General features: G+C 42.3%; 1 protein-coding gene across 3 annotated transcripts; it reads left to right on the top strand.

The window, feature by feature from the left end:
• The first annotated feature begins 1,271 nt into the window (after positions 1-1,271).
• On the top strand, positions 1,272-24,555 carry IFT46 (intraflagellar transport 46). 3 transcript variants are annotated; one of them, XM_089915652.1, is made up of 12 exons: positions 1,272-1,463; positions 2,194-2,290; positions 5,778-5,857; positions 8,344-8,480; positions 10,162-10,236; positions 10,392-10,485; positions 10,929-11,057; positions 12,702-12,823; positions 13,188-13,254; positions 16,214-16,274; positions 16,560-16,645; positions 19,109-24,555. In XM_089915652.1, exons 3-12 carry the CDS (start codon positions 5,813-5,815, stop codon positions 19,181-19,183), a joined length of 891 nt encoding a protein of 296 aa, XP_089771778.1. In that variant the 5' UTR covers positions 1,272-1,463; positions 2,194-2,290; positions 5,778-5,812; the 3' UTR covers positions 19,184-24,555. The 3 variants fall into 3 exon arrangements, with proteins under 3 accessions (XP_089771778.1, XP_022414782.1, XP_022414781.1); XM_022559074.3 differs by lacking the exon at positions 19,109-24,555 and adding an exon at positions 17,490-19,099 and having other exon boundaries at positions 1,273-1,463; XM_022559073.3 differs by lacking the exon at positions 19,109-24,555 and adding an exon at positions 17,000-17,493 and having other exon boundaries at positions 1,282-1,463.
• The last annotated feature ends 103 nt before the right edge of the window (positions 24,556-24,658 follow it).

Raw genomic sequence — 24,658 nt, 5'->3', positions numbered from 1 at the left:
GCTCAACAATACATATCCATTATTGTTAGCAATAACATGACAAAATATTTCTTAACGTTTTGCATTTCCCTTTTAACCAGAAGTGTCTCAGAAGAGGTGTCTCTTATTTCCCTTTTTAAAGCCAGTTTTCGCTTTCCTCTGGCAGGTTTTCATGATCAAATTTCCAAAATTCTTTTCTTTGTTTCTCTCCCTCTGACTCCCCAAATTAAGTATGTCTGTAGTTTTGAAATATTTGTTCCTTATATCTTCATTCATTCATTCCTTCATTCATCCACACAATGAGCATTTTGAAAGTGCCTGATTTATGCAATGCACTGATCTGTGAAAAGCTTATAAAACTAATTAGACACAGACCCTGCCCTAAAGAAGCCCACAGTCTTCTTTAGCAAATAAAAACGCGGGAGAGGGCTTCCCCGGTGGCGCAGTGGTTGAGGGTCCGCCTGCCGATGCAGGGGACGCGGGTTCGTGCCCCGGTCCTGAAAGATCCCACATGCCGCAGAGCGGCTGGGCCCGTGAGCCATGGCCGCTGAGCCTGGGCGTCCGGAGCCTGTGCTCCGCAATGGTAGAGGCCACAGTGGTGAGGGGCCCGCGTACCGCAAAAGAAAAAAAAAAAAAACGGAGGAGAAGGAAGCAGCCACATAGCACAGGGAGATCAGCTCAGTGCTTTGTGACCACCTAGAGGGGTGGGATAGGGAGGGTGGGAGGGAGACTCAAGAGTGAGGAGATATGGGGGATATATGTATAGCTGATTCACTTTGTTATAAAGCAGAAATTAACACACCATTGTAAAGCAGCTATACTCCAATAAAGATGTTTTTAAAAAATGCAGGAGAATGGGTTAAACCTGAATCTCAGATAATGAATAATTTGATAGTACTATAAGTTATGTCCCATGCAATGAGACACAGTGGAGGGGAAGGACTATAATGTAATATAAATACTATAAAAGGTCGTACAAAGTGTCCTGGGAATTTAGCTAAACTTCCGAGTTTGCCTAAAGTCTGATTGGACTGACTTAGTAGGAATTGCATACCCAGTGCTCCTTGTCCTGGGGGAGACAGGCACACCGTATTTCCGGATTGGAAGGCTAACTCTATGCGAACCGAAATTCATCCGTCAGCTTTGCCGCCCCCGGCCGCTAGATGCCGCCACAGACAAATTTATTGAAACCCTAGACAAACAGGATCCGAGCCCCTCTAGATCCTCCCTGGATCCTTCAATGCTGGAAGAGACTTAACGCGCGAGTGGAGAAGGTCTCACGAGAGTGAAAGAAAGTATCGCGATTTTTTCTTTCTCTCCCTTTTTTTTTTTTTGCTTAGCGACTGGAAACAGGCCGGTTGCTCCGAGTAGAAGCGCTTGGCCTTCTTCCAAGTAGAAGTGGCCCGGCCTGAGATTCGAGTGAGACCCCAGCCCTAGGCTGGGGTTCTTTCCACATAGAGGAGACGGATTCAGAGGGGCTACAGGTAATTCGTACTCACCCTAGCAGAAAGAGATCTTTCTCCCACCGTAGAGGAATAGAAAGGACTCCCCTTCCCTCTCCCCTCCACCTCTTCCCATCTTCTTGACAACTGTTCTTTCCCTCCTTCCTTCACGCCATCACCAACCATCCTGCTTCCTTTACTCCCCAAGAAACTTAAGTGGGATCCGACATACAAGACGGGGGTGGTGTGGTGGGGTGAGGGTGATGCTTTCGGGATTATTGGGTGGGACCAAGAGGCTGGAGTTTACCCTGTCTTCGGGGAACGCCCCTCCCTCCCAGGTAACCCCAGAGACAGAACTCTTTCTAGAGCCTCTACAGCCTCCCCTGAGAAGCTCCGGCCGCCTTGCGAAACTGATCGAACCGGAGGAGACAGCCATTATCTATAGACAACTGTTTTGCCCTTGCGCGGGTATCTTACAGCTTTGGGGAGCTGCTTCAGAAGTTGGCTGTCGTTTCTCTCCACGATTCCCTCGTTCCTCAGCCAGCCTGCCAGCAGTTCCTAAATAAGGGCTGCAACAGAATGACTTAACTGCTTGACCTGGGGCCAAGAAGCCTTAAGGAAAGTTTGAATGGGGGGGGTATGGTGAAGGTTTCAGGTAAAACTGGTGTCTTCGGTAAGGAAGAGGAACCAATGCTGGTTTGGAATCCACCTCCCCACAGAGTGCTTAATGTCCCGTGATAGGAGCTCTGTAATCATATTTCCTTTTGCTTAGACCAAGACCGTTGAAAACCAGACATATGATGAGCGTCTAGAGATTAACGACCCTGAAGAGGTTGCGAGTATTTATGCTCCAACCACAAGACACAAAGGTAAGAGAGGCATGAAGAGGAAAGAAAGAAATGGTTGTTTTTTGTTTTTCTCTTTGTTTTGTTTGTTTTGCAATTGTAAGTCAGCGGTTACTAAAAACAAACCAAAATTTGTAAAAAAATAAAAAATCTCCAAATAAACCATGAGAATCAAAACTGATCTCACATGAATGACATGTAGCTTAGAATGACATGTAGCTTAGAACTTAGCCGTACTTTCTTAGAAACAGAAACAAAACAATTGTCTATTACCACATGGAGAATACGTTTGACCCTGGTAGGTACTGCCTTGAGGGTTGCCGGATGGATTCATGATTGTCCCCAAGAATTTTCTATTTTCTATTAGCAGATGTTGGCTTTCAGAGTCAAGTTACTTGCCATTGCTTCTGTTTTCCAAATAGTTAAGGGGGGAGAAAACACAGCCACCCAGATTGCAGGATCTTCCATCAACCTAACCAGTGTTCCCCATCGCCATTTACTTCATGATACTGTTCTGCCCACAGTCTGCCGGGGGTTCATGTTTGTTTGTTTAATTTATCAAAACTCTTTTGCTCAGTTCTGAAGATGCTTCAGTTACCTATCCTTAACCTGCAATTCCAATTGAAACCTCAACAGAATATTTTTAGCGGACTTGACACCATCATTTGTTCAACAAACATTTTTTGAATGCCTATTATCTGTCAGCCTTATGCTTGGCACTACGTATACAGTTTTTTGTTTGTTTCTTTGTTTTGGCCATGCCGCGTGGCTTGTGGGATTTGAGTTTCCCGACCAGGGATTGAACCCAGGTCTTCGGCAGGGAGAGATCAGAGTCCTAACCACTGGACCGCCAGGGAATTCCCAGGTATACAGTATTAAAAGAGGCATTGACCCTGCCATCCTGATGCCTGTAATTATGGGAGACAGATGCCAAATGAATAAAGAAACACAATTACAAATGTGTTAAGTGCATTGATGGAAGCAAAGAGTTTGATGTTATGGAGAATACTGGTGAGGAGTGTGATCTACTTTTGATGGAGGGGTCAGGAAAGACCTAAGGAGGTGATGGTTGAAACTGAAAGGTGAGAAGGATTTAGACACAGAGGAAAAGTAGGCCAGGAAGAGGGAGCCGCTAGTGAAATGTGAAAAGGACCTGAGGCCAGAAAGAACTTGGGTTACTTTGAGGACTTGAAAGAGACCAGCATATGGTAGGAGAGAGTAACCTCAGAGGTAGTCAGGAGGTATAACAAGCAGGGCTTTAGAGGCCATACTGCTGTTATGTATGGCATGGATTGAAGGGTGCAAAGGTGAAAGCAAGGAGCCAGTTAGAAGGACTGTCGCCATGGCTGAGTTGAGGTGTGACAGTGGCTTGGATGTGGGGAGGAAGTTGAGAATAGAGAGAATTGGCAAACGCTAGAGGTATTGTTGTAGTAGAATCACTAAGACTTGCTGATGGATTGGATTTAGCTCTTGAGTTAGGAATCAAGGATGACATCCAGGGTTGTTTGTTTATTGTGGTAAACTTGCCTAATATAAAATTTACCATTTTAACCATGTCGAAGTGTACAATTCAGTAGCATTAAGTACATTCGTGTTGTTGCGTAAGTATCTCTACTATTTCCAGAACTTTTTCATCATCCTGAACAGTTATTATTAAACAATAACTCTCCATTCCCCTCCCCTCCCCCCCGCCCCCCAGCTGCTGGTAACCTCTATTCTACCTTGCCTCTATGAATTTACCTATTGTAGGTACTGCATAAGCAGAATCATACAGTGTTTGTCCTTTCCTGTCTGGCTTATTTCACGTAGCTTAATGTTTTCAAGGTTCATTCATGCTGTAGCATGTGTTAGAATTTCCTTCCTTTTTGTGGCTGAATAATATTCCATTGTTTGTATAACCACATTTTGTTTATCCATTTGTCTGTCGATGGACACTTGGGTGGTTTCCATCTTTTGGCAATTGTGAATATGCTGCTATGAACATTGGTGTACAAGTATCTGTTTGAGTCCCTGCTTTCAGTCTTTTGGTGTATGTATACCTAGACGCTCAGGTGTTTGTTTTTTTTTTAACCAGGTAATTGTCCTACTTATTTTTTTGTTTTAAATTTTTAATTAATTTTTAATTTTTTAATGCCTGTCATACATATTTATTTATTGAAGTATAGTTGATTTACAATGTTGTGTTACTTTCAGATGTATTGCACAGTAATTCAGTTATATTTATTTATTCATATATTCTTTTTCAGATTCTTTTCCCTTATAGGTTATTAGAAAATACTGAGTATAGTTCCCTGTGCTATATAGTAGGTTCTTGTTAGTTATCTGACACCCAGGTTTTTTGTTTTTGTTTTTTAATATTTATTTATTTATTTGTTTTGGCTGTGCTGGGTCTTAGTTGCAGCATGTGAACTTTTAGCTGCTGCACGCAGGCTTCTTAGTTGCAGCATGCGGGATCTAGTTCCCTGACCGGGCGTTGAACTGGGGCCCTGTGTACTGGGAGCTCGGAGTTTTCCCCACTGGACCACCAGGGGAGTCCCCTGACACCCAGGTTTTTGACTTGAGCACATTTATAATCTTGCCAGCTGTGGACATTATAATTTGTTTTCAGTTTAGGCAATTTAAAAGGCAGAAAAATGGTGTTTAGTGGGCATTCATCTGACTTAGAAATCATTGAACATGTTTTCATGCCAGTTAATAATATCTTACATCTGGTTATGCTTTTAATTGTTCAGAATATTTTATTGCTTTTATCTTATAGACAGTGATTCAGATTCATATTTATGACTACTATTTGCCAGGAAGTAGGTTATTTCCTTCCACATAAAATTGTTTTCAATTGATCCTTACAACAATCCTGACTGAGAAATATTACTGACCCCATTTAGAAGTGGGAATACTGAGACTCAGAGAGGTTAAGTCATTTTGTCCACCTGATAGAGTTGTCCTATAAACCCAGTCTTCTGACTATAAATCCAGCACTCCTTTTGCTTTACTAATTACTAACTAATTACTAACCTCATTTCACCAATATGTAAACTAAGGGCAGATTTTATGCTGTTTATGTAATGGCAGATAATCAGTTAGTATAATGTCTAACCTAATGCCTTAAGCATAGTAATACTTAGTAAGTATATCTCAAATTGAATTGACAGAGCCATGACTAGAATTCAGTTTCCTGTCTTTCAGCTAGATATTCTTATAAACCCTGTTTCATAAAATGGTTAGAGCATAAAATATTATAAACGAAAAATATCTGTCTTTGAAAATCATTTTAACAATAACCTAGGGACTTCCCTGGTGGCAGAGTGGTTAAGACTCCACGCTCCCAATGCAGGGGGCCTGGGTTCGATCCCTGGTCAGGGAACTAGATCCCACATGCATGTCGCCACTAAGAGTTTGCATGCCACAACTAAGGAGCCCGCCTGCCACAACTAAGACACAGCACAACCAAATAAATATTTTTTAAAAACCCCAAAAAACACTAACCTAAAGGGAAAACTTTTCTTCCAAGGACTTCGTCGTTCCGCCCATCTTCCTAACAAGACTATGGCTGACAACAGCAGTGATGAGTACGAAGAGGAAAATAACAAGGTGCAGTATAACCCACAGCTTCTTGTGAAATTTCTGCTTTGAATTTTTAGTGGTTAGTTTGAAATGACACTAGTTCAGTAGCAAACATTTCTTAAATACTCACCTCCAGTGATTGGGTTCCTTTGAGCTCGTGGAGGACAGTCACGAGCCAAGAGCATTAAGATTTTGACTCTCCTTCTGGAATAAAGCTTACTGTTATAGCTGATGTTTTGGTGAGAAATTTCATATAACACAGGCCAGTGTTTCACAAACTTTTCTAGTCATAATAATCAACTGGGGTACTTATTTAAAAAAAAAAAAGATAGGAATTCCCTGGTGGTCCAGTGGTTAGAACTCTGTGCTTCCACTGCAGGGGGCACGGGTTCGATCCCCTGGTCGGGGAACTAAGATCTCACATGCCACGTGGCACGGCCAATAAATAAATAAATAATTTTAAAAAAAAATTTAGAAAAACATTTCCAGTCCCCACCCAGAACTGCCTAATCAGAATCTTGAAGGTAAAAGCCTGCAAATGTATATTTTGAGCAAGCACTCCAAGTCATTCTTATGATAAAGAAAGTTTGGAATGATTGATTGTGGCATTGGTTCACTGTCAACATTTGTGATACTTCTAGTATTTTGTGAAAGAGACTTCAGTTTTGAAGTCTTAAGGCCCAGATGTCACTTTGGTGTTATTCTATGAACCAAGAGAATCACCGTTTCTGGAAGTGGGATGAGAAGACGCCTTAAATTTGCACACGTGCACTGTCTAACAGCCCCTGTGTTTAGGCTTAGCACATGGTCCAATGGTTATGTTTTAATCGTCCTCCAAGAACAGGCGTTTTGAAAACTCAGGTGAAGGAGAATATTTGAAGTAATGCAGAAAGCTGTAGCAACAGAGACGGATTTCATAGAAAGTCTTAAAGGTCATGTTTTAAGATAGCCCCACTTTGTGACTAGTGTGCTGTTTGACATCTTACCTACAAAGTCATTTTTTGGCATCTTGTCTGTGGTATATAAAGTCTTCTCCCATAGGTCAGAGATTTTGCAAAGCACTACTTTGAAGAAGCAGACAAAAGAAAAGTGAACAATTTTCCTAAATTGACCTCCTAATTTTGTATATTCGCCCTAAATTTTTCTAGTTTTCATCATGATGTAGTCAATATTCAAGGCTCATTTATCTTTCCAATTTAATATGCACCCAGAATCAGCAGATAGGATCCACTTTTGAATAATCTTTGAGCTGACGATATTCTTAAAAATCTCTCCTTGCCAGACTGCTTCCCATGTGACAAAGAATAATTTGGGCAGATTTTGAATTAGGAAAGAACACTGGGAGATTCTTACCAACTGTATACGAATAAGGCATATTCTGCAACTGTGTCATCAGTCTCACATGTTACAGATTAGTTAAAATATATTTTTATCTATGTATAATAAATCTGTGTTATGCTTAGAGGAGAATGTAACCCAAAGAAGTTTTTGATGTCCTGTAATGTGTCACAGTTTTATATGTCAGTAGCTGCTTTAATGTAAAAGAAACATTAAATAATTTAAAAAACTAGAACCAATCATCTCTTAACCTCAGTGTAAGCCATATGGCATATGGAAACCAAGCTTGAAAAACCTATTTTTAAAGCGGGCCAATTGGCCACCCTTTAGGTCCTAAGTGAGGGCATGCCACAGGCTCCAGGCCCTAAAGTCAAAGACATGGACCCTGTCCCAGCTGCCCCGGCAAGCCCAAGCACCACCTTACCCCTTCTCGTCAGCTTGAGGGTGGGGTGGTGCATCTAGAACCAGAAGCCCAGAAAGGTAGGTCGTAATGCCAAGGACAGAAGAGTCTCTTATCTTGAGATATAATGTACAGTCATTGCATTTAACTTACGGGGGAAGGGAGGGGAACCATGCATAGGTTAGATACCCATTGAATGGAAAGGGAAAACACACAGTCTCCGGAACTGCTGGTCAGAATCCAGGCCCGGGGTTGATTATGAACTTTCTTCTTTTGATAGTTACAAGCAGCTTACCCTGGGCAGTCTTGCAAATTAAATACTAGATTTCCTCCCTGTGATCTCTGTGAGTATTAAGATTCCCTAAAGTGTGTCTTCCCTACTTCATCTTCCCCCATTTCTTCCCAAAATAACTATTATATTTAGAGTTGCTTTCTTCTTCAGAAGTCCCTCAGTTTTAGAGTTGAAGCTGACTGGATAAAGTTTATGCAGAGTTCTCAGAATCTCCTAAGCAATAGGTAAAAGAGATATGTATTGGATAAAATTTATACCCAAGCCTCGAGCAGAGGAAGAGACCATGGTTATAGAAAGTGGGGACTCAGTAGCTAAGGAGGAGCAGAAGAAGGTTCTCGAGGCCCTTCTTGGGAGTGCTTCCTTCTCTTTCCAGTGAATTGGTGTCAGGCGGGAGGGTTCTGGTTAGAGTACTAGGAGAGAACTGGGTAAAGGTATACTAAATTTCTCCTTACCTGGACCTTTCTATCTCCTGCCCTATCTCAGGAGAAAAAGAAGACCTCGCAGCCCACTCCTCAGCGGGGCTTTAGTGAAAACGATGACGACGACGATGATGACTCATCTGAAACTGATTCTGATGATGACGACGATGATGATGAAGAGCACGGGGCCCCTCTGGAAGGGTGAGAAAAGCTCCCTTGCCAAGGAGGGAAACGCCTCCTTCAAAACACTGGACAGGAGGACGTCAGTGAGAAGTGAAATTCCAGCAGCTCTTTTGATCTCCTCTATTTAGGATTATCAGATGCTCAGAAACCCAGTGTAATGAGTTTTCCTTCTTTTTCGGCTCTACTGCCCGAATCCTGTGATGTCACTTGCACTATTGGAAACACTTGTGGGCTCAGGGATTTCATGAGGATTTGCTGAGTCAGTTTAACTGATGGTCTCTGACTTCAAGGAGTTCACATTCTAGGGAAGAGAAGATAAATTTATACACATACCAAAGCATTTCTATTTAGCAAGGAAAACATGCATGCACAGGAACATTTCTATTTTAGGCTCAGACCCTTTTAGGACGGGTAGAGAATAGGTGCATCCGGAACCCTGTATTGAGGCAAAATGTTCCTGCATGATGCTTCAGTAAAAATTCTCCTCACCATATTCCAGCTCTGGTGCTAGATTAATCATGACCCACCCCTGTAGGTTTTAATCAGAGTAGATTCTAAAGCCCATTCATTTAAAATACAATTAACTGGTGTAGCCAATCAGTAGAATTCTTTCTAGCATTAAAAAGTATGAGGCAGCACTCTATGCACTGTAAAGAACAATCTCCAAGGGACACTGTTACGTTTTAAAAAGGTATAGAAGTCTTTATGCTGTGCTACCATGTGTATAAAACAGATGTTACATAAGCTATCTCTAGGCTGCCCTAGGAACTAATAATACTGATTACTCTTGGGAGGGGAACTTGGTGGTAAGGGAACAGGGGTGGAAGGGGACATAACTTTCCACTGAATACATTTTGTACCTTTTATTTCCTATCGTGTGCATGCATACTTTATTCAATGAAGTAGTTTAATAAAAATAAAAAGTTACCTTTGAATTATCCACCTGAAGGTAGACACTAAGTAAATTAGGCAAATGTTTAATACCAGACTGACTTTTCATGCTTCCCAGTTTACTTCATGATTCTGCTTCCATAAATTATAATCTGGGGAAATATAAACTATTTAGTTTTTTTGTTAAGCAACTCTTCCCAGAAGAACCTTAAGTAACTTTCCTAGTCACTTATATACTTTGTCAATTCATTACATTTTACTTAATTATAGTCATTGATATGTACTCTACTACTTTTTTACTGTATACATTTCATGTATTAATACAAATATTTTTAATAACTGCGATATTCATCTTGACATATCTAACCATCTCTCAAGTGTTGGACATTTTGTTTCTAATTTTTTACTTTTATAAATAACACTGAAAAACATCTTTGTAAAAATTCCTTTTTTTCTTGGGGTAAACCATTTTCATGTCAGAAATTAAGATCTCATTCCATCTTTTCTCTTCATCCCCTTCATTCAAAAAAAAAAAAGGGAAAACAATTTCTGCTACATTCTAAAATTTTTTTAAATTATGTTTTGGATTTTCTGTAGCTCTGTTCTTCATTGTCAGAGATAGCTGAGAGCTAATTATAATCACTTTTAAAGTTACCTTGCAAGCTGCTCAGAAAAGGCACATGTGGGTGAAGCAGAAACTAGGTCCAGAGTCATATGCCCTGTGGCCAGAGTAACACCCGGGCTGAACCAGGGCTCAGCAACCCCTGCTCTTCTCTGGCTACCTTGAACCACATTTTCCTTTCCCCAGTGCCTATGATCCTGCAGATTATGAGCATTTGCCAGTTTCTGCTGAGATTAAGGAACTCTTCCAGTACATCAGTAGGTGAGTACCAGGCCCTCCCACCATAATCCCCAGCCCTGCCTTGCCCTTTCCTTCCTCTAGTCTGAAACATGGCCATTCCCCTTAGGTTTTTTCAGCCTGAATAATAAAGTAAGTTTCTCTGACAGTTTCCACCTTCCCGTGGCAATATCTCCTAGGTATACACCTCAGTTGATTGACCTGGACCACAAACTGAAACCTTTCATTCCTGATTTTATCCCAGCTGTCGGGGATATTGATGCATTCTTAAAGGTACAGTCAGAACATCCTAAAACTGACTCCTTAGGTGTTTCTTCTGACCCCTCTATCACTCTAACAGTTCCACTAATTTCCCTGACTACCAATAGCTACCTTAATATATATTCTTCATTTCACTGGAGTTAACTTGCTCTCAACTCCAAATTATACTTATTGCTATTAGGTAATCATTGATTATCTCACTAGGTGTTAAAATTTGTCATATATCTGCCTCCTGGTTATCCATGACTTCAGCTTTATATCTAAGGTCCTATAGATCATGTATTTTTTTTCTAGGTAGTACTTTAGTACAGCATGATATATAGGCATGCTTTTTAATACTAGAAATAATGATGAACCAGAAGAGTTCTTCCTCTTCAGCTTATTGGAAGCAAGTGTACCTTTTTAGATCCCTCCCATGTTTTTTTTCTCTGCTTTCTTACCTTTCTCCTAACCAGGTTCCACGTCCTGATGGAAAGCCTGACAGCCTTGGCCTACTGGTATTGGATGAGCCTTCTACAAAGCAGTCGGACCCTACAGTGCTCTCACTTTGGTTAACAGAGAATTCCAAACAGCACAATGTCACAGTAAGATGCTAGCCTAGCACAGGCCCCAGCTCCAGGGGGCCGAGAGTAGAAGCCTTGCTAGTATTTGAACAGTTGACTTACTGCCTATTAAAAGGGATGGCTATGGTTTCAACCAGGCCTGTTTTTTTCAGTAACAATTGTATTAAGATATAATTTACCTACCATGAAATTCACCCTTTTAAATTGTACAATTCAGTGACTTTTAGTATATTCACAGAGCTGTACAACCATCACCACTATTTAAGAACATTTTCATTATTCCAAAAAGAACCCCCTTGGGAATTCCCTGGTGGTCCAGTGGTTAGGACTCAGCACTTTCACAGTGGTGAGCCCGGGTTCAATCCCTGATGGGGGAACTAAGATCCCACAAGCTGTGAGGTGGGGCCAAAAACCTAAACAAAACAAAGAGAAACCCCATACCTGTTAGTAGTCACTCCTCTCCTCATTTCCCCTGCTCTTAAACCCTGGTCACTACTTCATTCCTTTTTTATGGCTGAATAATATTCCATTGTGTGGACATACCATATTTTGTCTATCCATTTACCAGTTGTTTCCATTTTTATTAATTCTGCATCTATGAATGTATACAAGTTGTTGCATGCACATATATTGTTGTCTTGCGTATATAGGTAGGAGTGGGATTGCTGAGCCATATGGAAACTGTTTAATATTTTGAGGAACTGTCAAACTGTTTTCCAGAGTGGCCGAATCATTTTACAATCCCACCAGCAATGAATTAGAGTTCCAATTTTTCCACATCCTCACCAACACTTGGTATTGTCTGTCTTTTTTATTCTAGCCATCCTAGTAGGTGTGAAATGGTATCTTATTGTGGTCATTCCTGTCCTATTGACCTGCCCCCTTCCCCTGGCTCCAGAAGATTTTATCAGGGTTTCCTATAATCTTCATTTGGCTCCTGGCAGGCTTCCCTTTTCAGCAGCTACCTTGAATACGACATAGCAGCATATGATGAGGCACTCTGTAAAAAACAAGAGTAAAAACATACTTCAGGGCTTCCCTGGTGGCGCAGTGGTTGAGAGTCCGCCTGCCAATGCAGGGGACACGGGTTCGTGCCCTGGTCCGGGAAGATCCCACATGCCACGGAGCGGCTGGGCCAGTGAGCCATGGCCGCTGAGCCTGCGCGTCTGGAGCCTGTGCTCCGCAACGGGAGAGGCCACGAAAGTGAGGGGCCCGCGTACTGCAAAAAAAAAAACAACAACAACAGAAAAAACATCCTTCAGGGGCTTCCCTGGTGGCGCAGTGGTTAAGAATCCGCCTGCCAATGCAGGGGACACGGGCTCAAGCCCTGGTCCGGGAAGATCCCAGATGCCGCGGAGCAACTAAGCCCGTGTGCCACAACTACTGAGCCTGTCCTCTAGAACACGTGAGCCACAACTGCTAGAGCCCACGTGCCTAGAGCCCATGCTCTGCAACAAGAGAAGCCAACGGAATGAGAAACCTGTGCACCGCAACAAAAGAGTAGCCTCCACTTGCCGCAACTAGAGAAAGCCCACGCACAGCAACAAAGACCCAACACAGCCAAAAATAAATAAATAAATAAATTTATTAAAAAAAAAATTCTAGAAAAACAAAAAAAGAACATCCTTCAGTGCCATCAGCCAGGCTTTCCCCTTATTTTTCTAGCAACATATGAAAGTAAAGAGCCTGGAAGATGCAGAAAAGAATCCCAAAGCCATTGACACATGGATTGAGAGCATCTCTGAATTACACCGCTCCAAGCCCCCTGCGACTGTGCACTACACCAGGTAAGAAATAGTACATTCTTCACTGTAGTAACCCATGGTAACTTTCACCACCTGTGAAGCCATTGCTTCTGAGAAGGGGGTCCCAAGGCTGGGACATATTTGAGATATATCAACCTGAGGATCTATGGATCCTGGCTGCTACTGGCTAAGAGTACAGACATGAAGATTATGATTTATCTGGTATTATTACTTAGCCAGCTTCTCCAAACCCCAGGTGCTGGGTAAGTTTGGCCCACCCAGTCTATGTTCTCCTGAAATCCTAATGTGCCAGACTGAGAATCTCCCTTCAGTCTAGAATATCCTGATGCAGAGACTGCCGATACCTGCCCATGTCCTCTATTCACGTTTACCTCTGTACTTGTAGGCCTATGCCCGATATTGACATGCTGATGCAGGAATGGTCTCCAGAGTTTGAAGAGCTTTTGGGAAAGGTGAGTGGAAGGTAGCAGGAGCTCAGAAAGTGTGGCATTCATTCTAGGGCCCAGTGTTTTCTCTCTTCTTGTACTACTATTATCATTAACTTTTAAATTGAAATATAATACAAAATCAGAAACATACATATAAGTGTTGGTTAACTTTCACCAACTGAACACCTTTGTGTAACCAACACATCAGATCAAAAAAACAGAACATCTCTGGCATCCTGGAAGCCCCTCAGGCTTCCACCTCCCAACGGGACTATTTTCCTGACTTCTAATAGCACAGATTAGGTCTGCCTGGTTTTTTGTTTTTTTTTTGTTTGTTTGTTTTTTGGCCATGCCACATGGCTTGCGGGATCTCAGTTCCCCGACGACCAGATACTGAACCTGGAATCAGTGAAAGCCCGGAATCCTAACCACTAGGCCACCAGGGAACTCCCTAGGTTTGTCAGTTTTGTATTTTATCTAAATATAATCATGTTCCTTTGTGTCTTATTTGCTCATCTATATTGTTCATCCATATGGAGAGTCATCCATATTGTTCATACATCATGGTTATATATTTGTTCTCACAACTGTATGGTATTCCATTGTTTGAATATATCCATTCTGTGATAGCCATTTGGGTAGTTTCCAGTTTGGGGATATTACAAATTACTCTGTAATATTATTGCCCTACTACTATGAGTACATACCTTTTGATGAACATATGTACTTTTTGTATTATCACTTTAGACTCCACCTTTTCCACAGAGGTATATATGCTATTCTAAGAAGCTGAAGTCCTATTCATAATGATCCTAAATTTTTAAAAAGTGCCCAGGAATATATTTAATAAGAAATTGTCAAGACTTTTTTGAAAACCAATTATAAAACTTTAGTGAAGGGCAGACACAAGCTCTGAGTGAATGAGGAGTCAAGCCATGTTCCTGGAGGGGAGGGGTCAATCGCTCAGCACTGTCAGTCCTCCCCAGTTCACCGTGGAAATGGAAGGCCGTTTCAATTAGGATTTTAACTGCATTGTTTTAGAAACTGAAAATTCGGTAACAAAGTTTATCTGAGAGAATCAATTTTTAAGACTAATCATGAAAATTTTAGGGAAAAAATGAGGATTTGCCCTGTCAGACATTAGAAACACATTATAAAGCTGTAGTAAATAAAACAATAATGTACTGGTTAGGAATAGAAATAGATCAGCAGCACATAACAATCCAGAAACAAACCCATGTAAATGTAGAAATTTGTTGTATAAGAAAGATGGTTATTTTAAATGATTAGAGGGACTTCCCTGGCAGTCCAGTGGTTAAGATTCCGCACTTCCAATGCAGGGGGTGTGGCTTCGATCCCTGGTCGGGGAACAAATATCCCACGTGCTGCGTGGCCAAAAGAAAAAAAAGAAAAAACTAGTTGGGAATTAAATGATTAGAGATAGGATGGGTTGTGATGAGATGATTGACCAGCCATTTGAGAAAAATTAAATAGATCTAAGCCTCAACCATATGCATATAGGAATTCCAAATGAATTAAACAGTTAAAAATAAAACTATACAGGACTTGCCTGGCGGTCCAATGGTTAAGACTCCACGCTCTCAATGCAGGGGACACGGGTTCGAGCCCTGATTGTGGAACTAAGATCCCGCATGCCACGTGGTGCGGCCAAGAAGAAGAAAAGTTACTTACATATATATGTGATATTACTGTCCAAGCAAAAAGCTCTTACATATCAAGAAAAGAAAACTGAGCAAAGATGATAACAGGTCCTTCCTGGCCATGGTGCTTAAAATTGCTTCACCACGTTCCCCAAGCTCTTTCCCTGCTTTTTCTCCATGCTACTTACCTTCTAACATATTGTATACCTTACTAATTTTGTCTTTTGTTTCTCCCTACTAAAATATAAGCTCCAGGAAGACAGAGTTTTCGGTACATGTTTATTGAGAAATTGTTGTAAAAGCAAAAAATTTGAAAACAATCTCTTTTCTCACAGCATTTTAAAGCTATAGCTGAAGAAAACTGTTTGATTAGGGAATTGAATAGATAGATTGTAGTACATCCATTCAGTGAAATAAACAATGGAGTATCGTTTGGCCTTATTTTGCTCTGATACAGAGAAAATACCAATGACATGTTGTTACATGGAAAAAGGAAATTGCAGAACCATCTACTCTGATTTTTGTAAAAAGAGAACAAAAAATTTTTAAGAAGCCAGTGGTTTTTAAACTTACAATATTAGTTTAGATCTGGAGCCTGCTGAGATGTCATGTCATTTTTTTCTGTTCCTGTGGTGTCCAAGGACCATTAGGCCTTCCAACACCAAGTAACTATAAATACTTGGCCATAACTTGGGTCCAGTTTCTTCTTCACAAATACACACAGGAAGACTGCATGGCAGTATATTTTACTTATAAAATATTTTGGTCCTGTTATGTCATATGCTACTTTGGTGGTTAATGAGTATAACCATTTTACTGATCAGGGGGAAAAGAAAAGGCACGTTGTATTATTTGCTAGGGCTGCCATAACAAAGTGCCACAGACTGGGTGGCTTAAGCAACAGAAATTTATTTTTTCACACTCTGGAAGCTAGAAGTTGGAGATCAAATTGTCAGCAGAGTTGATTTCTTTTAGACCCTTTCTCCTTGGCTGTCTCCTCCCTGTGTCTTCACATGGTCTTCCCTCTGTATGTGTGTAGGTCCTAATTTCCTCTTCTTATAAGGATTCCAGTCATACTGGATTAGGATTCACCCTAATGACCTCATTTTAACTTCTCTTTTTTACGACCATATCTGCAAATATAGGCACATGATCTGAGGCACTTAGAGGTTAGGACTTAAAACATATGAATTTTGGGGGAACACAATTCAGCCCATGTCACCCCTTATGCTCGGAGCTCTTTTGCTTCAGAGAGAGTGAGTGATGCTAGGACCACTGAAATTTCAGCCTTTTGACTCGGGTCCATCCCGTGCCCCTCCTAGGTGAGCCTGCCCACAGCAGAGACTGACTGCAGCCTGGCACAGTACATAGACATGATCTGTGGTGAGCCCTTCCATCCCTTCCTTGACCCCCATCTCTGGATAAAGTCATTGTGGGCTGTTGAAAAGGCTGGTTCACTCTGAGTTACAGCCTTTACTTTAAGCCCGTTGTGCTATTTGGCAGCACGCGAGGGTGGTATTTGGGTTTATGTGACTACCTGCTGGGTATTTAACCCCCAGAGTTATAGTCACACATCCCGTCTGGGAGGGGACTGGCCATCCTAAACAGAAATGCCCCATAGCTTCCGGATTTTTGTTTATTTCTGCTCACGGGAGTTCTTGATTTCAGCCATCCTAGACATCCCCATCTACAAGAGTCGGATTCAGTCCCTCCACCTGCTCTTTTCCCTCTACTCGGAATTCAAGAACTCACAGGTAAGACCAGCATTGGAGATTGACTTAAGCTGTAGTGAGGACTGCTGCTGTCGCCACTATTTTGGGTCTGCTGTGATTCTGTCCTGTGACAATGGAGAATGTCTCTGCCTGGAGTTACCATCACCCTTCCCCATAACGAAGGGAACTGCAAAGCAGGCAGGGGTGGGGCTTGTAAAGGAAGGGGAAGTAGAAGCAATGTGGGCCTTAGACAAGGCTAGGTAAGGATCTACAGTGGACACTCATTCTTACAGGAGAACCAAGTGGCCTAATGAAGCAGGAAGCAAGGTTAGTTCTTGCTAAAATGTAGTAACTAGTATGTCCTCAATCCTTCACGTACCCTCTCTCTCCTCACAGCATTTTAAAGCTCTAGCTGAAGGCAAGAAAGCATTCACCCCTCCATCCAACTCCACCTCCCAAGCAGGAGATGCAGAGACATTAACCTTCAGCTGAGACACCTCCCATGTCACTCTGTTTCAAGGCTGAGCTGGCTTCTCTGCCCCATCTGAGAAGGAGGGATCACTGTCAGCCACTTGGCGGCCTTGCCTGCCTCACAGCTTGATTCGGAGACAGCGCACGTCTTACTGTCCTCTCTGCCAGAAAGCACTGCCCATGGTCGTTAAATGGCTAATGCCTGTGTCAGAGTTCCTTCCCATGGAAATTAATTATGCATCTACACTACTGTGGGGATGTGAGTTAGAATCACTGGAATTCCTGGGATCCCAGGATGCTCAGGTTGGGAGGAAGGCTTAAAAGATGTTCTTTTGAGATAGCAATAGAATTATTTTCTTTCATTCTTAAAGTTAGTTGGCAAAGATTTTACAAATAAAATACTCTTATCTTTCAGGTTATCCTGCTCTCCTTGAAATATGAAAGAGAGAAGGCAGACTGAGCATAGGCAGAGATAAGGAACTTGGCCTAGGAATAGGCATTAAGTGAATAGCAGTTTAAGCAAATCAACTTTGTGAAATAAAATCAAACCCCAGTCCTCCAAGGTTGGCAATAGAGGGGAAACTTTTTTCTCCCAGAACTTATTTTTTCTGGGGGGTCTCCCACCAGGTAGTGCTACCTGCCTTACAGGCTACCTGCCTGTCTAGCTCCAGACCTGTCTGGTTGTGGTCTTAGGGAGCCTAGCTATTGCAGTCACCCAGGTGAGAGATGATGGTGTCTTGGACTGGGTGGTAGTGGTAGAGATGGACAGATTCAGGAAATATTTTGGAGGTTTTATCAGCTAAGCTCCAGTCAGAAACCATACTAGTTATTTCTAACAAAGGATGTTAATTTAAGTATGGGCAGTTGGTTACAAAAGTGTTGGAAGGGCTGAAGAAACAAAAGGGAGAATGGAGAGTGCTGAAGGAACAAGAGGCTAAAGGGGAGTGTCCACTGCTGGAAACAGAAGAGCTGCCACAGTGGCTGGGATGGCTGAGCAGGTCCGAGACCCTCACCCCTACTACAGCCACCCTGGGCAAGCGCTGCTGCCTCCTCTATCCCACCCTCTCCTAGCTTGCTGGTGCCTCCCACTGGCAGAAATTAACAGCTGGCAAGGGAATCTGGAAAATCGAGCAGCATAAAGTATAGAAGGGAAGGTGTGGGGTACGAGACAACAGATAAGCAACCAGGAGAGGTGGAACCAACAGAACTTAGTGATAGAGTGAATGTGGGGGAGGGAAGAGAAGAAAGGGCGACTCCCAGGTTCTCTGGCTTGAGCAGCTGGGCGGGTAATGGAGCCATGTACTGATATACGGGGCAAGAACTGATCGGAGGGGAAAATTACAGTAAGATGCTACAGCCTAATATATACCCGAGAAACACGAGACAGGAGGGGCATCGTTTCCTACAGACCCTTAAGCCAACTCTGATGTTCATCTCATGCTTGAACTTGAGCAGGAACATCTGAGCTCAGGCCTCACTTTGACACCATATTGGGACCAGGTGCTCTGCTCTCAGATGGATGCCATTAATGCTCACATTTCACTCAAGGAAAAAGAGAGGCAAAAACATGATAGGAACTCAGATTCTCCATCAGGTTTTCAGGGAACAATCAGACTGCCTTCTTTGGCTAGAACTGAGACTCAGCTCTAGTAAGTATAGTCGACTCTCGTTATTCACAGTAGCTATGTTCTATCAAGTCACCACAGACACCATTAGCAAATACTGGACCACTGCTCCTGGGGGAAATATAAGGTAAGGTTCCTGTGTGCCTCTGTCATAACATTGTCGTCAACAACCATTGATTCATTGAACTCACAGCCACCAGCACTGTAAGTCATGCCATAATGAAGCGTATCTAACGCACTCTCTCTGTAAGGCACATGACAGCCTTACTACACTTAGTTAACTCTAGCCAGCACCTCAGCACTATGCGGGTGGGGGCCATTTAATTTATTTATTTTCAAATATTTATTGTATTTATTTGGCTGCACATGTCTTAGTTGTGGCACGGGGGATGTTTTTTTTTTTTTTCAGTTGTGGCATGTGGGATCTAGTTCCCTGACCAGGGATCGAACCCAGGCCCCCTGCATCAGGAGCATGGAGTCTTAGCCACTGGACCATCAGGGAAGTCCAGGGGGGCCATTTTAAACACTGAAACCACCACCAACAAGCAAGAAATGAGGCATTAGGTACACCTTGGATAGGGCACTCATTTAGAGTGTGAGAGCCGAAACCAGGAGGCAGGATGTCGCCTTGTTCAGCCTCAGCTGGGAAGGTACGTGTCGGGCGACTCACATTTTTCACTGCTTTAAGCATGTTTGCAAACGATTGTAAAAACACTGCAAGTATCGATTTTAGGATTACAGATACAGTTTAGTAAGTGAATTCGCAAATACAGAATCTGCAAATAATGAGGATCAGCTGCCTAAGTAACTGGCTAATGCGCAGGCCTGTAATGTTAGCCTGTCTCCCTACCCTAGCATGTCCACTGACCTGTCCAGTGAGCACTTCAGACACTGTTTCTATCGTGGGCTCCTCCTCCTCCACAATCTGAGGTTACTCTCTTTTGGCTACTTGATCTGTGGCCCTAGAAAAATAAGTTAACTTCTATGCCTCAGTTACTCTAGCTATGAAACAGTTACAATAAACACTAACTTAACTCCTAGGCTTGTCCTATGGGTGAAAATATGTGAAAAGATTAAATGCCACAAAATGTAAGATCTAATAATTATGTTACTAAGTACAAATTTTTCACTTGGCCTTTTAGACTTTCCATTTGGCTATTCTCTCCCTGCCCGAGATTCTCATTTTTCTAATTCCCCAGCGAAAACCGCAAAACCAGCCTGCTTGCCATGCTCTACACATGACTCATGAGTTCCCTCTTCTAACTAAACCTTTATGCAGTCTATTTTCCTGGCTTGAAGTGTCCCTCCCCTCTGCTATCCCAGGCTCTCTACATTTCTAAATAAATAAAACTTGAACACAAGTATTTACATTTGTATTCCCTCCTTTAACCTTCCTAAAAATGACAGTATAGGAATTTTTTTTTAAAGGTATAAACCAGCAAGGACAGATAATAGGAAAGAAAATGACTATAGACCAGAGAGCAATACAATTTTGAAAGATGGACAAGTGGTAACAGATTTAGTGGGCAGGGGGAGGGGAAAAAACCTGATACTTGATTTCCAGTAGAGGAGAGGGACAGAGAAACCAATAAGAAGTAAGCCATTTGACACTGCAGAATCCTGGAAAGGATCAGGAATCAAAAATGTCAGATATTTCTGATGGCATGTGTGCAGGGAGGGGCTGCAGACAGGAGGATTGGCTGAAGGTTTGTAGAAAGATGGGATCCCCAGAACCTTCCCTATCTGTGCTGCCCACCTCCTTACCCTGGCAGAACATAGTCCCCTTTAAACCAAGGCGCCTCTGGACATGAGAACACCAAGCAATTCTGAGGACAGGAATAAGGGGCCATATTTAAAATAAGAGGACAAAATAGAGGAATGAGCAATGAGACCCTCAGCCCTCTTCTGGCTTATCCCTCCAAAGCACAATATCGGAGGAGTCCTCCCTTGGGAAACTGATCAGCCAAAGAGAAAAGACCTAAAGATATTGACAGAGAGTCTTCAAGCTTATAGACTTACTTGGTACCCCCTACCTACCATCACCTTCCATTCAGCTTGCGGGTATCTCATTCTTGTGCATGTGTGTGTGTGTATGTGTGCGCAGGCATGCTTGCAACTCTCATTCTTAAATGTGAATGTACCGTCACCAGGCATTTGAAGAAAGCCAGAAAAAGACAAAAACAGAACAAAGGATATCAGAGAAGCAAAGCAGGCAAGATATGAAAAAAATTTTTTTAACTATAATATTCATAGAGCAGTAGTCCTCAAGTTTGGTTGCATGTTAGAATCAACTGGATATATATATATATATATTATTATTTTTAATATTTATTTATTTGGTGCACTGGGTCTTAGTTGCGGCATGTGAACTCTTAGTTGCGGCATGTGGGATCTAGTTCCCTGACCAGGGATCGAACCCAGGCCCCCGGAATTGGGAGTGCAGAGTTTTAGCCACTGGACCACCAGGGAAGTCCCAACTGGAGATTTTTTTTTTTTTTTTGCGGTACGCAGGCCTCTCACTGTTGTGGCCTCTCCTGTTGCGGAGCACAGGCTCCAGACGCGCAGGCTCAGCGGCCATGGCCCATGGGCCTAGCTGTTCCGCGGCACGTGGGATCCTCCCAGACCGGGGCACAAACCCGTGTCCCCTGCATCGGCAGGTGGACTCTCAACCACTGCACCACCAGGGAAGCCCTGGAGATATTTTAAAGATAAGTTTCCTCTCCCAGACAACACACCAGACTAATGAAATCACAATCTCTGGAGGTAGGATACAAGAATCCATATTTTTTAACTTCCTCAGATTATTTCAATATGCAGACAAATTTGAGAACCACTGTCAGAGATGAGAAGGTTCCATATCCATGAAATATTGGGCTGGCCATTGGGCTGGCCAAAAAGTTCATTCGGTTAGTGAATACATTGTTCAATAAAATTCTTGGTGAAAATGAAAAATGTGTGGGACTTCCCTGGTGGCGCAGTGGTTAAGAATTTGCCTGCCAATGCAGGGGACCTGGGTTCAAGCCCTGGGCCAGGAAGATCCCACATGCCGTGGAGCAACAAAGGCCGTGCACCACAACTACTGAGCCTGAGCTCTATAGCCTGCAAGCCACAACTACTGAGCCCATGTGCCACAACTACTGAAGCCCACGTGCCTAAAGCCCGTGCTCCAAAACGAGAAGCCACCGCAATGAGAAGCCTGCACACCACAACGAAGAGTAGCCCCCGCTCGCCGCAACTAGAGAAAGCCCACGCGCAGCAACGAAGACCCAACACAGCCAAAAATAAATACATACCTACATTTATTTTAAAATAAATACATACATGGGCTTCCCTGGTGGCGCAGTGGTTGAGAGTCCGCCTGCCGATGCAGGGGACGCGGGTTCGTGCCCCGGTCCAAGAAGATCCCACATGCCGCGGAGCGGCTGGGCCCATGAGCGATGGCCGCTGAGCCTGCGCATCCGGAGCCTGTGCTCCACAACGGGAGAGGCCACAACAGTGAGAGGCCCGCATACCGCAAAAAAACAAAAAAAACCCATACATTTCTTTTAAAATAAATAAATAAAAAATAAAAAAAAAAAAGGTAAATAACAAAGTAATTTCTCAGACCACAATGGAATGAAGTTAGAAAACAATAAGGAGAACTGAAAAATTTTGTGTAAATTAAACAATACTCTCAACCAATGGGGCAAAGAAGAAATCACAAGGAAAATTAGAAAATACTTAGAGATAAATGAAAACAAAAACACAGCATTCCAAAACTTACAGGCTACAGCAAAAGCAGTGCTCAGAGGCAATTTATAGCTGTAATTGCTTACATTAAAAAAGGAAGACCTCACATAAGCAATCTGACTTCACAACCTGAGGAACTAGAAAAAGAACAAACTAAACTCAAAGCTAGCGGAAGGGGGACTTCCCTGGCAGTCCAGTGGTTAAGACTCCGCGCTTCCAACTCAGGGGGCGTGGGTTCGATCCCTGGTCAGGAAACTAAGATCCTACTTGCCACATGGCGCAGCCAAAAAAAAAAAAAAAAAAAGAAGCTAGCAGAAGGAAGCAAATGATAAAGATTAGAGCAGAGATAAATGAAATAGAGAATAGAAAAACAATAGAGAAAATCAACAAAACCAAAAGTTGGTTCTTCAAACAGATTAACAGAATTGAAAAGCCTTTAGCCAATTGTCTAAGAAAGAGAGACTCAAATAACTCCAGCCAGAAATGGAAGTGGGGACAGTACTACCAATCCTACAGAAGTGAAAAAGAGCAGAGGGTACTATGAACAGTTGTATGCCAACAAACTGGATAGCCTAGATGAAATGGACAAATTCCTAGAAACACAAAACTTACCAATACTGAAAAAGAAAATTTGTAAGACCTATAATTAGAAGATTGAATCAGTAATCAAAATTTTTTTAAAAACCAAAGTAAAATACACAAAACATGAAATTTACCATTTTAACTATTTTTAAGTGTACAATCCAGGGGCATTCACATTGTTGGGCAACCATCACCACTGTCCAGCTTATGAACTTTTTCATCATCCCCAACTGAAACTCTGGACCCATTAAACAACGATTCCTTCCTTTCCCTCCCTCAGTCCCCAGTAACTTCTATTTTCTGTCTCTATGGATTTGCCTAGTCCAGGTACCACATAAGCTGAATCATACACAGTTTTTCCTTTTGTATCTGGCTTACTGCACGTAGCATAATGTTTTCAAGGTTCATCCATGTTGCAGCATGTGTCAGAATGGCCTTCCTTTTTAAAAAGCTGAATAATATTCCATCGTGTGTATATACCACATTTCCTTTATCCATTCATCTGTTAATGGACATTCGCATTTCCACCTTTTGGCTGCTGCAAATAACACTGCTGTTAATATTGGTGTACAAATAACTGTTAGAGTCCCTGCTTTCAGTTCTTTGGGGAATAAACCTAGAAGTGGAATTGCTGGATCTATAGGGTAATTCTATATTTAACTTTTTTTTTTTTTTTTTTGGCGGTACGTGGGGCTCTCACTGTTGTGGCCTCTCCCATTACGGAGCACAGGCTCCGGACGCGCAGGCTCAGCGGCCATGGCTCACAGGCCCAGCCGCTCTGCGGCATGTGGCATCTTCCCGGGCCGGGCACGAACCCGCGTCCCCTGCATCAGCAGGCGGACTCTCAACCACTGCGCCACCAGGGAAGCCCTATATTTAACTTTTTGAGGAACTGCCATACTAGCTTCCATAGTGGCTACACCATGTACATTCCCACCAGCAATGCACAAAGTTGAACATTAATTTTTACAAGTCTTGATTAAATAGTCTATTGTGTCTGGAGCAATTCAGTAAAACATAGTCCAGGTGGGAAAATGCAGCCTGAGCTGTGCCTGCCCAAAATGTTGGACTGCTGTATGTTCCAGCTAAAGGTAACTAGTGACCTGCCTATTATTGGAGAGTAAAGATTAAAGATTAGGTGAGTAAAGTATATAAAAATTGGGAAATTCCCTGGCGGTCCAGTGGTTAGGATGCCATGCTTTCACTGCTGAGGGCCCGGGTTCAATCCCTGGTTGGGGAACTAAGATCCCGCAAGCTGTACGGTGCAGCCAAAAATAAAAGATAAAAATTGGTCTTCTTTCCCAGGAAAGATTGAACTGTCATGTTAAGGGTATTAGTAATGCTTGAAAATTCCACGATCCTTAGATCAAAAAGATTTCAGAAATATCAGAGAAGTAACTAGATCAGGGATCCCCCCCCCGATATTTTATTATGAAAACTGTTAAATAAAAGAACTTTGGAAGAATTGTAGTGAATTCTAAATACTCACCAACTAAATCCTACAATTAACATTTTGCTTTATCACACGTCCATACCTCCCTATCCATTCGTATTATTTTTTGATACATTTCAAGTAAGTTGCAGACATCAGTACACTTCACCCTTAAACACTTCAGCATGCTGGAGAGGGTATAGAGAAAAAGGAACC

This window comes from Delphinapterus leucas, chromosome 7 (genome assembly GCF_059928025.1).
Source record: "Delphinapterus leucas isolate spDelLeu-1000000601 "Yukka" chromosome 7, BTC_Dleu_Yukka2, whole genome shotgun sequence".
In the NCBI taxonomy this organism is placed as follows: domain Eukaryota; kingdom Metazoa; phylum Chordata; class Mammalia; order Artiodactyla; family Monodontidae; genus Delphinapterus; species Delphinapterus leucas.
Note: the sequence above shows the minus strand (reverse complement) of the source record. Positions and strands in the feature narration are given on the sequence as shown.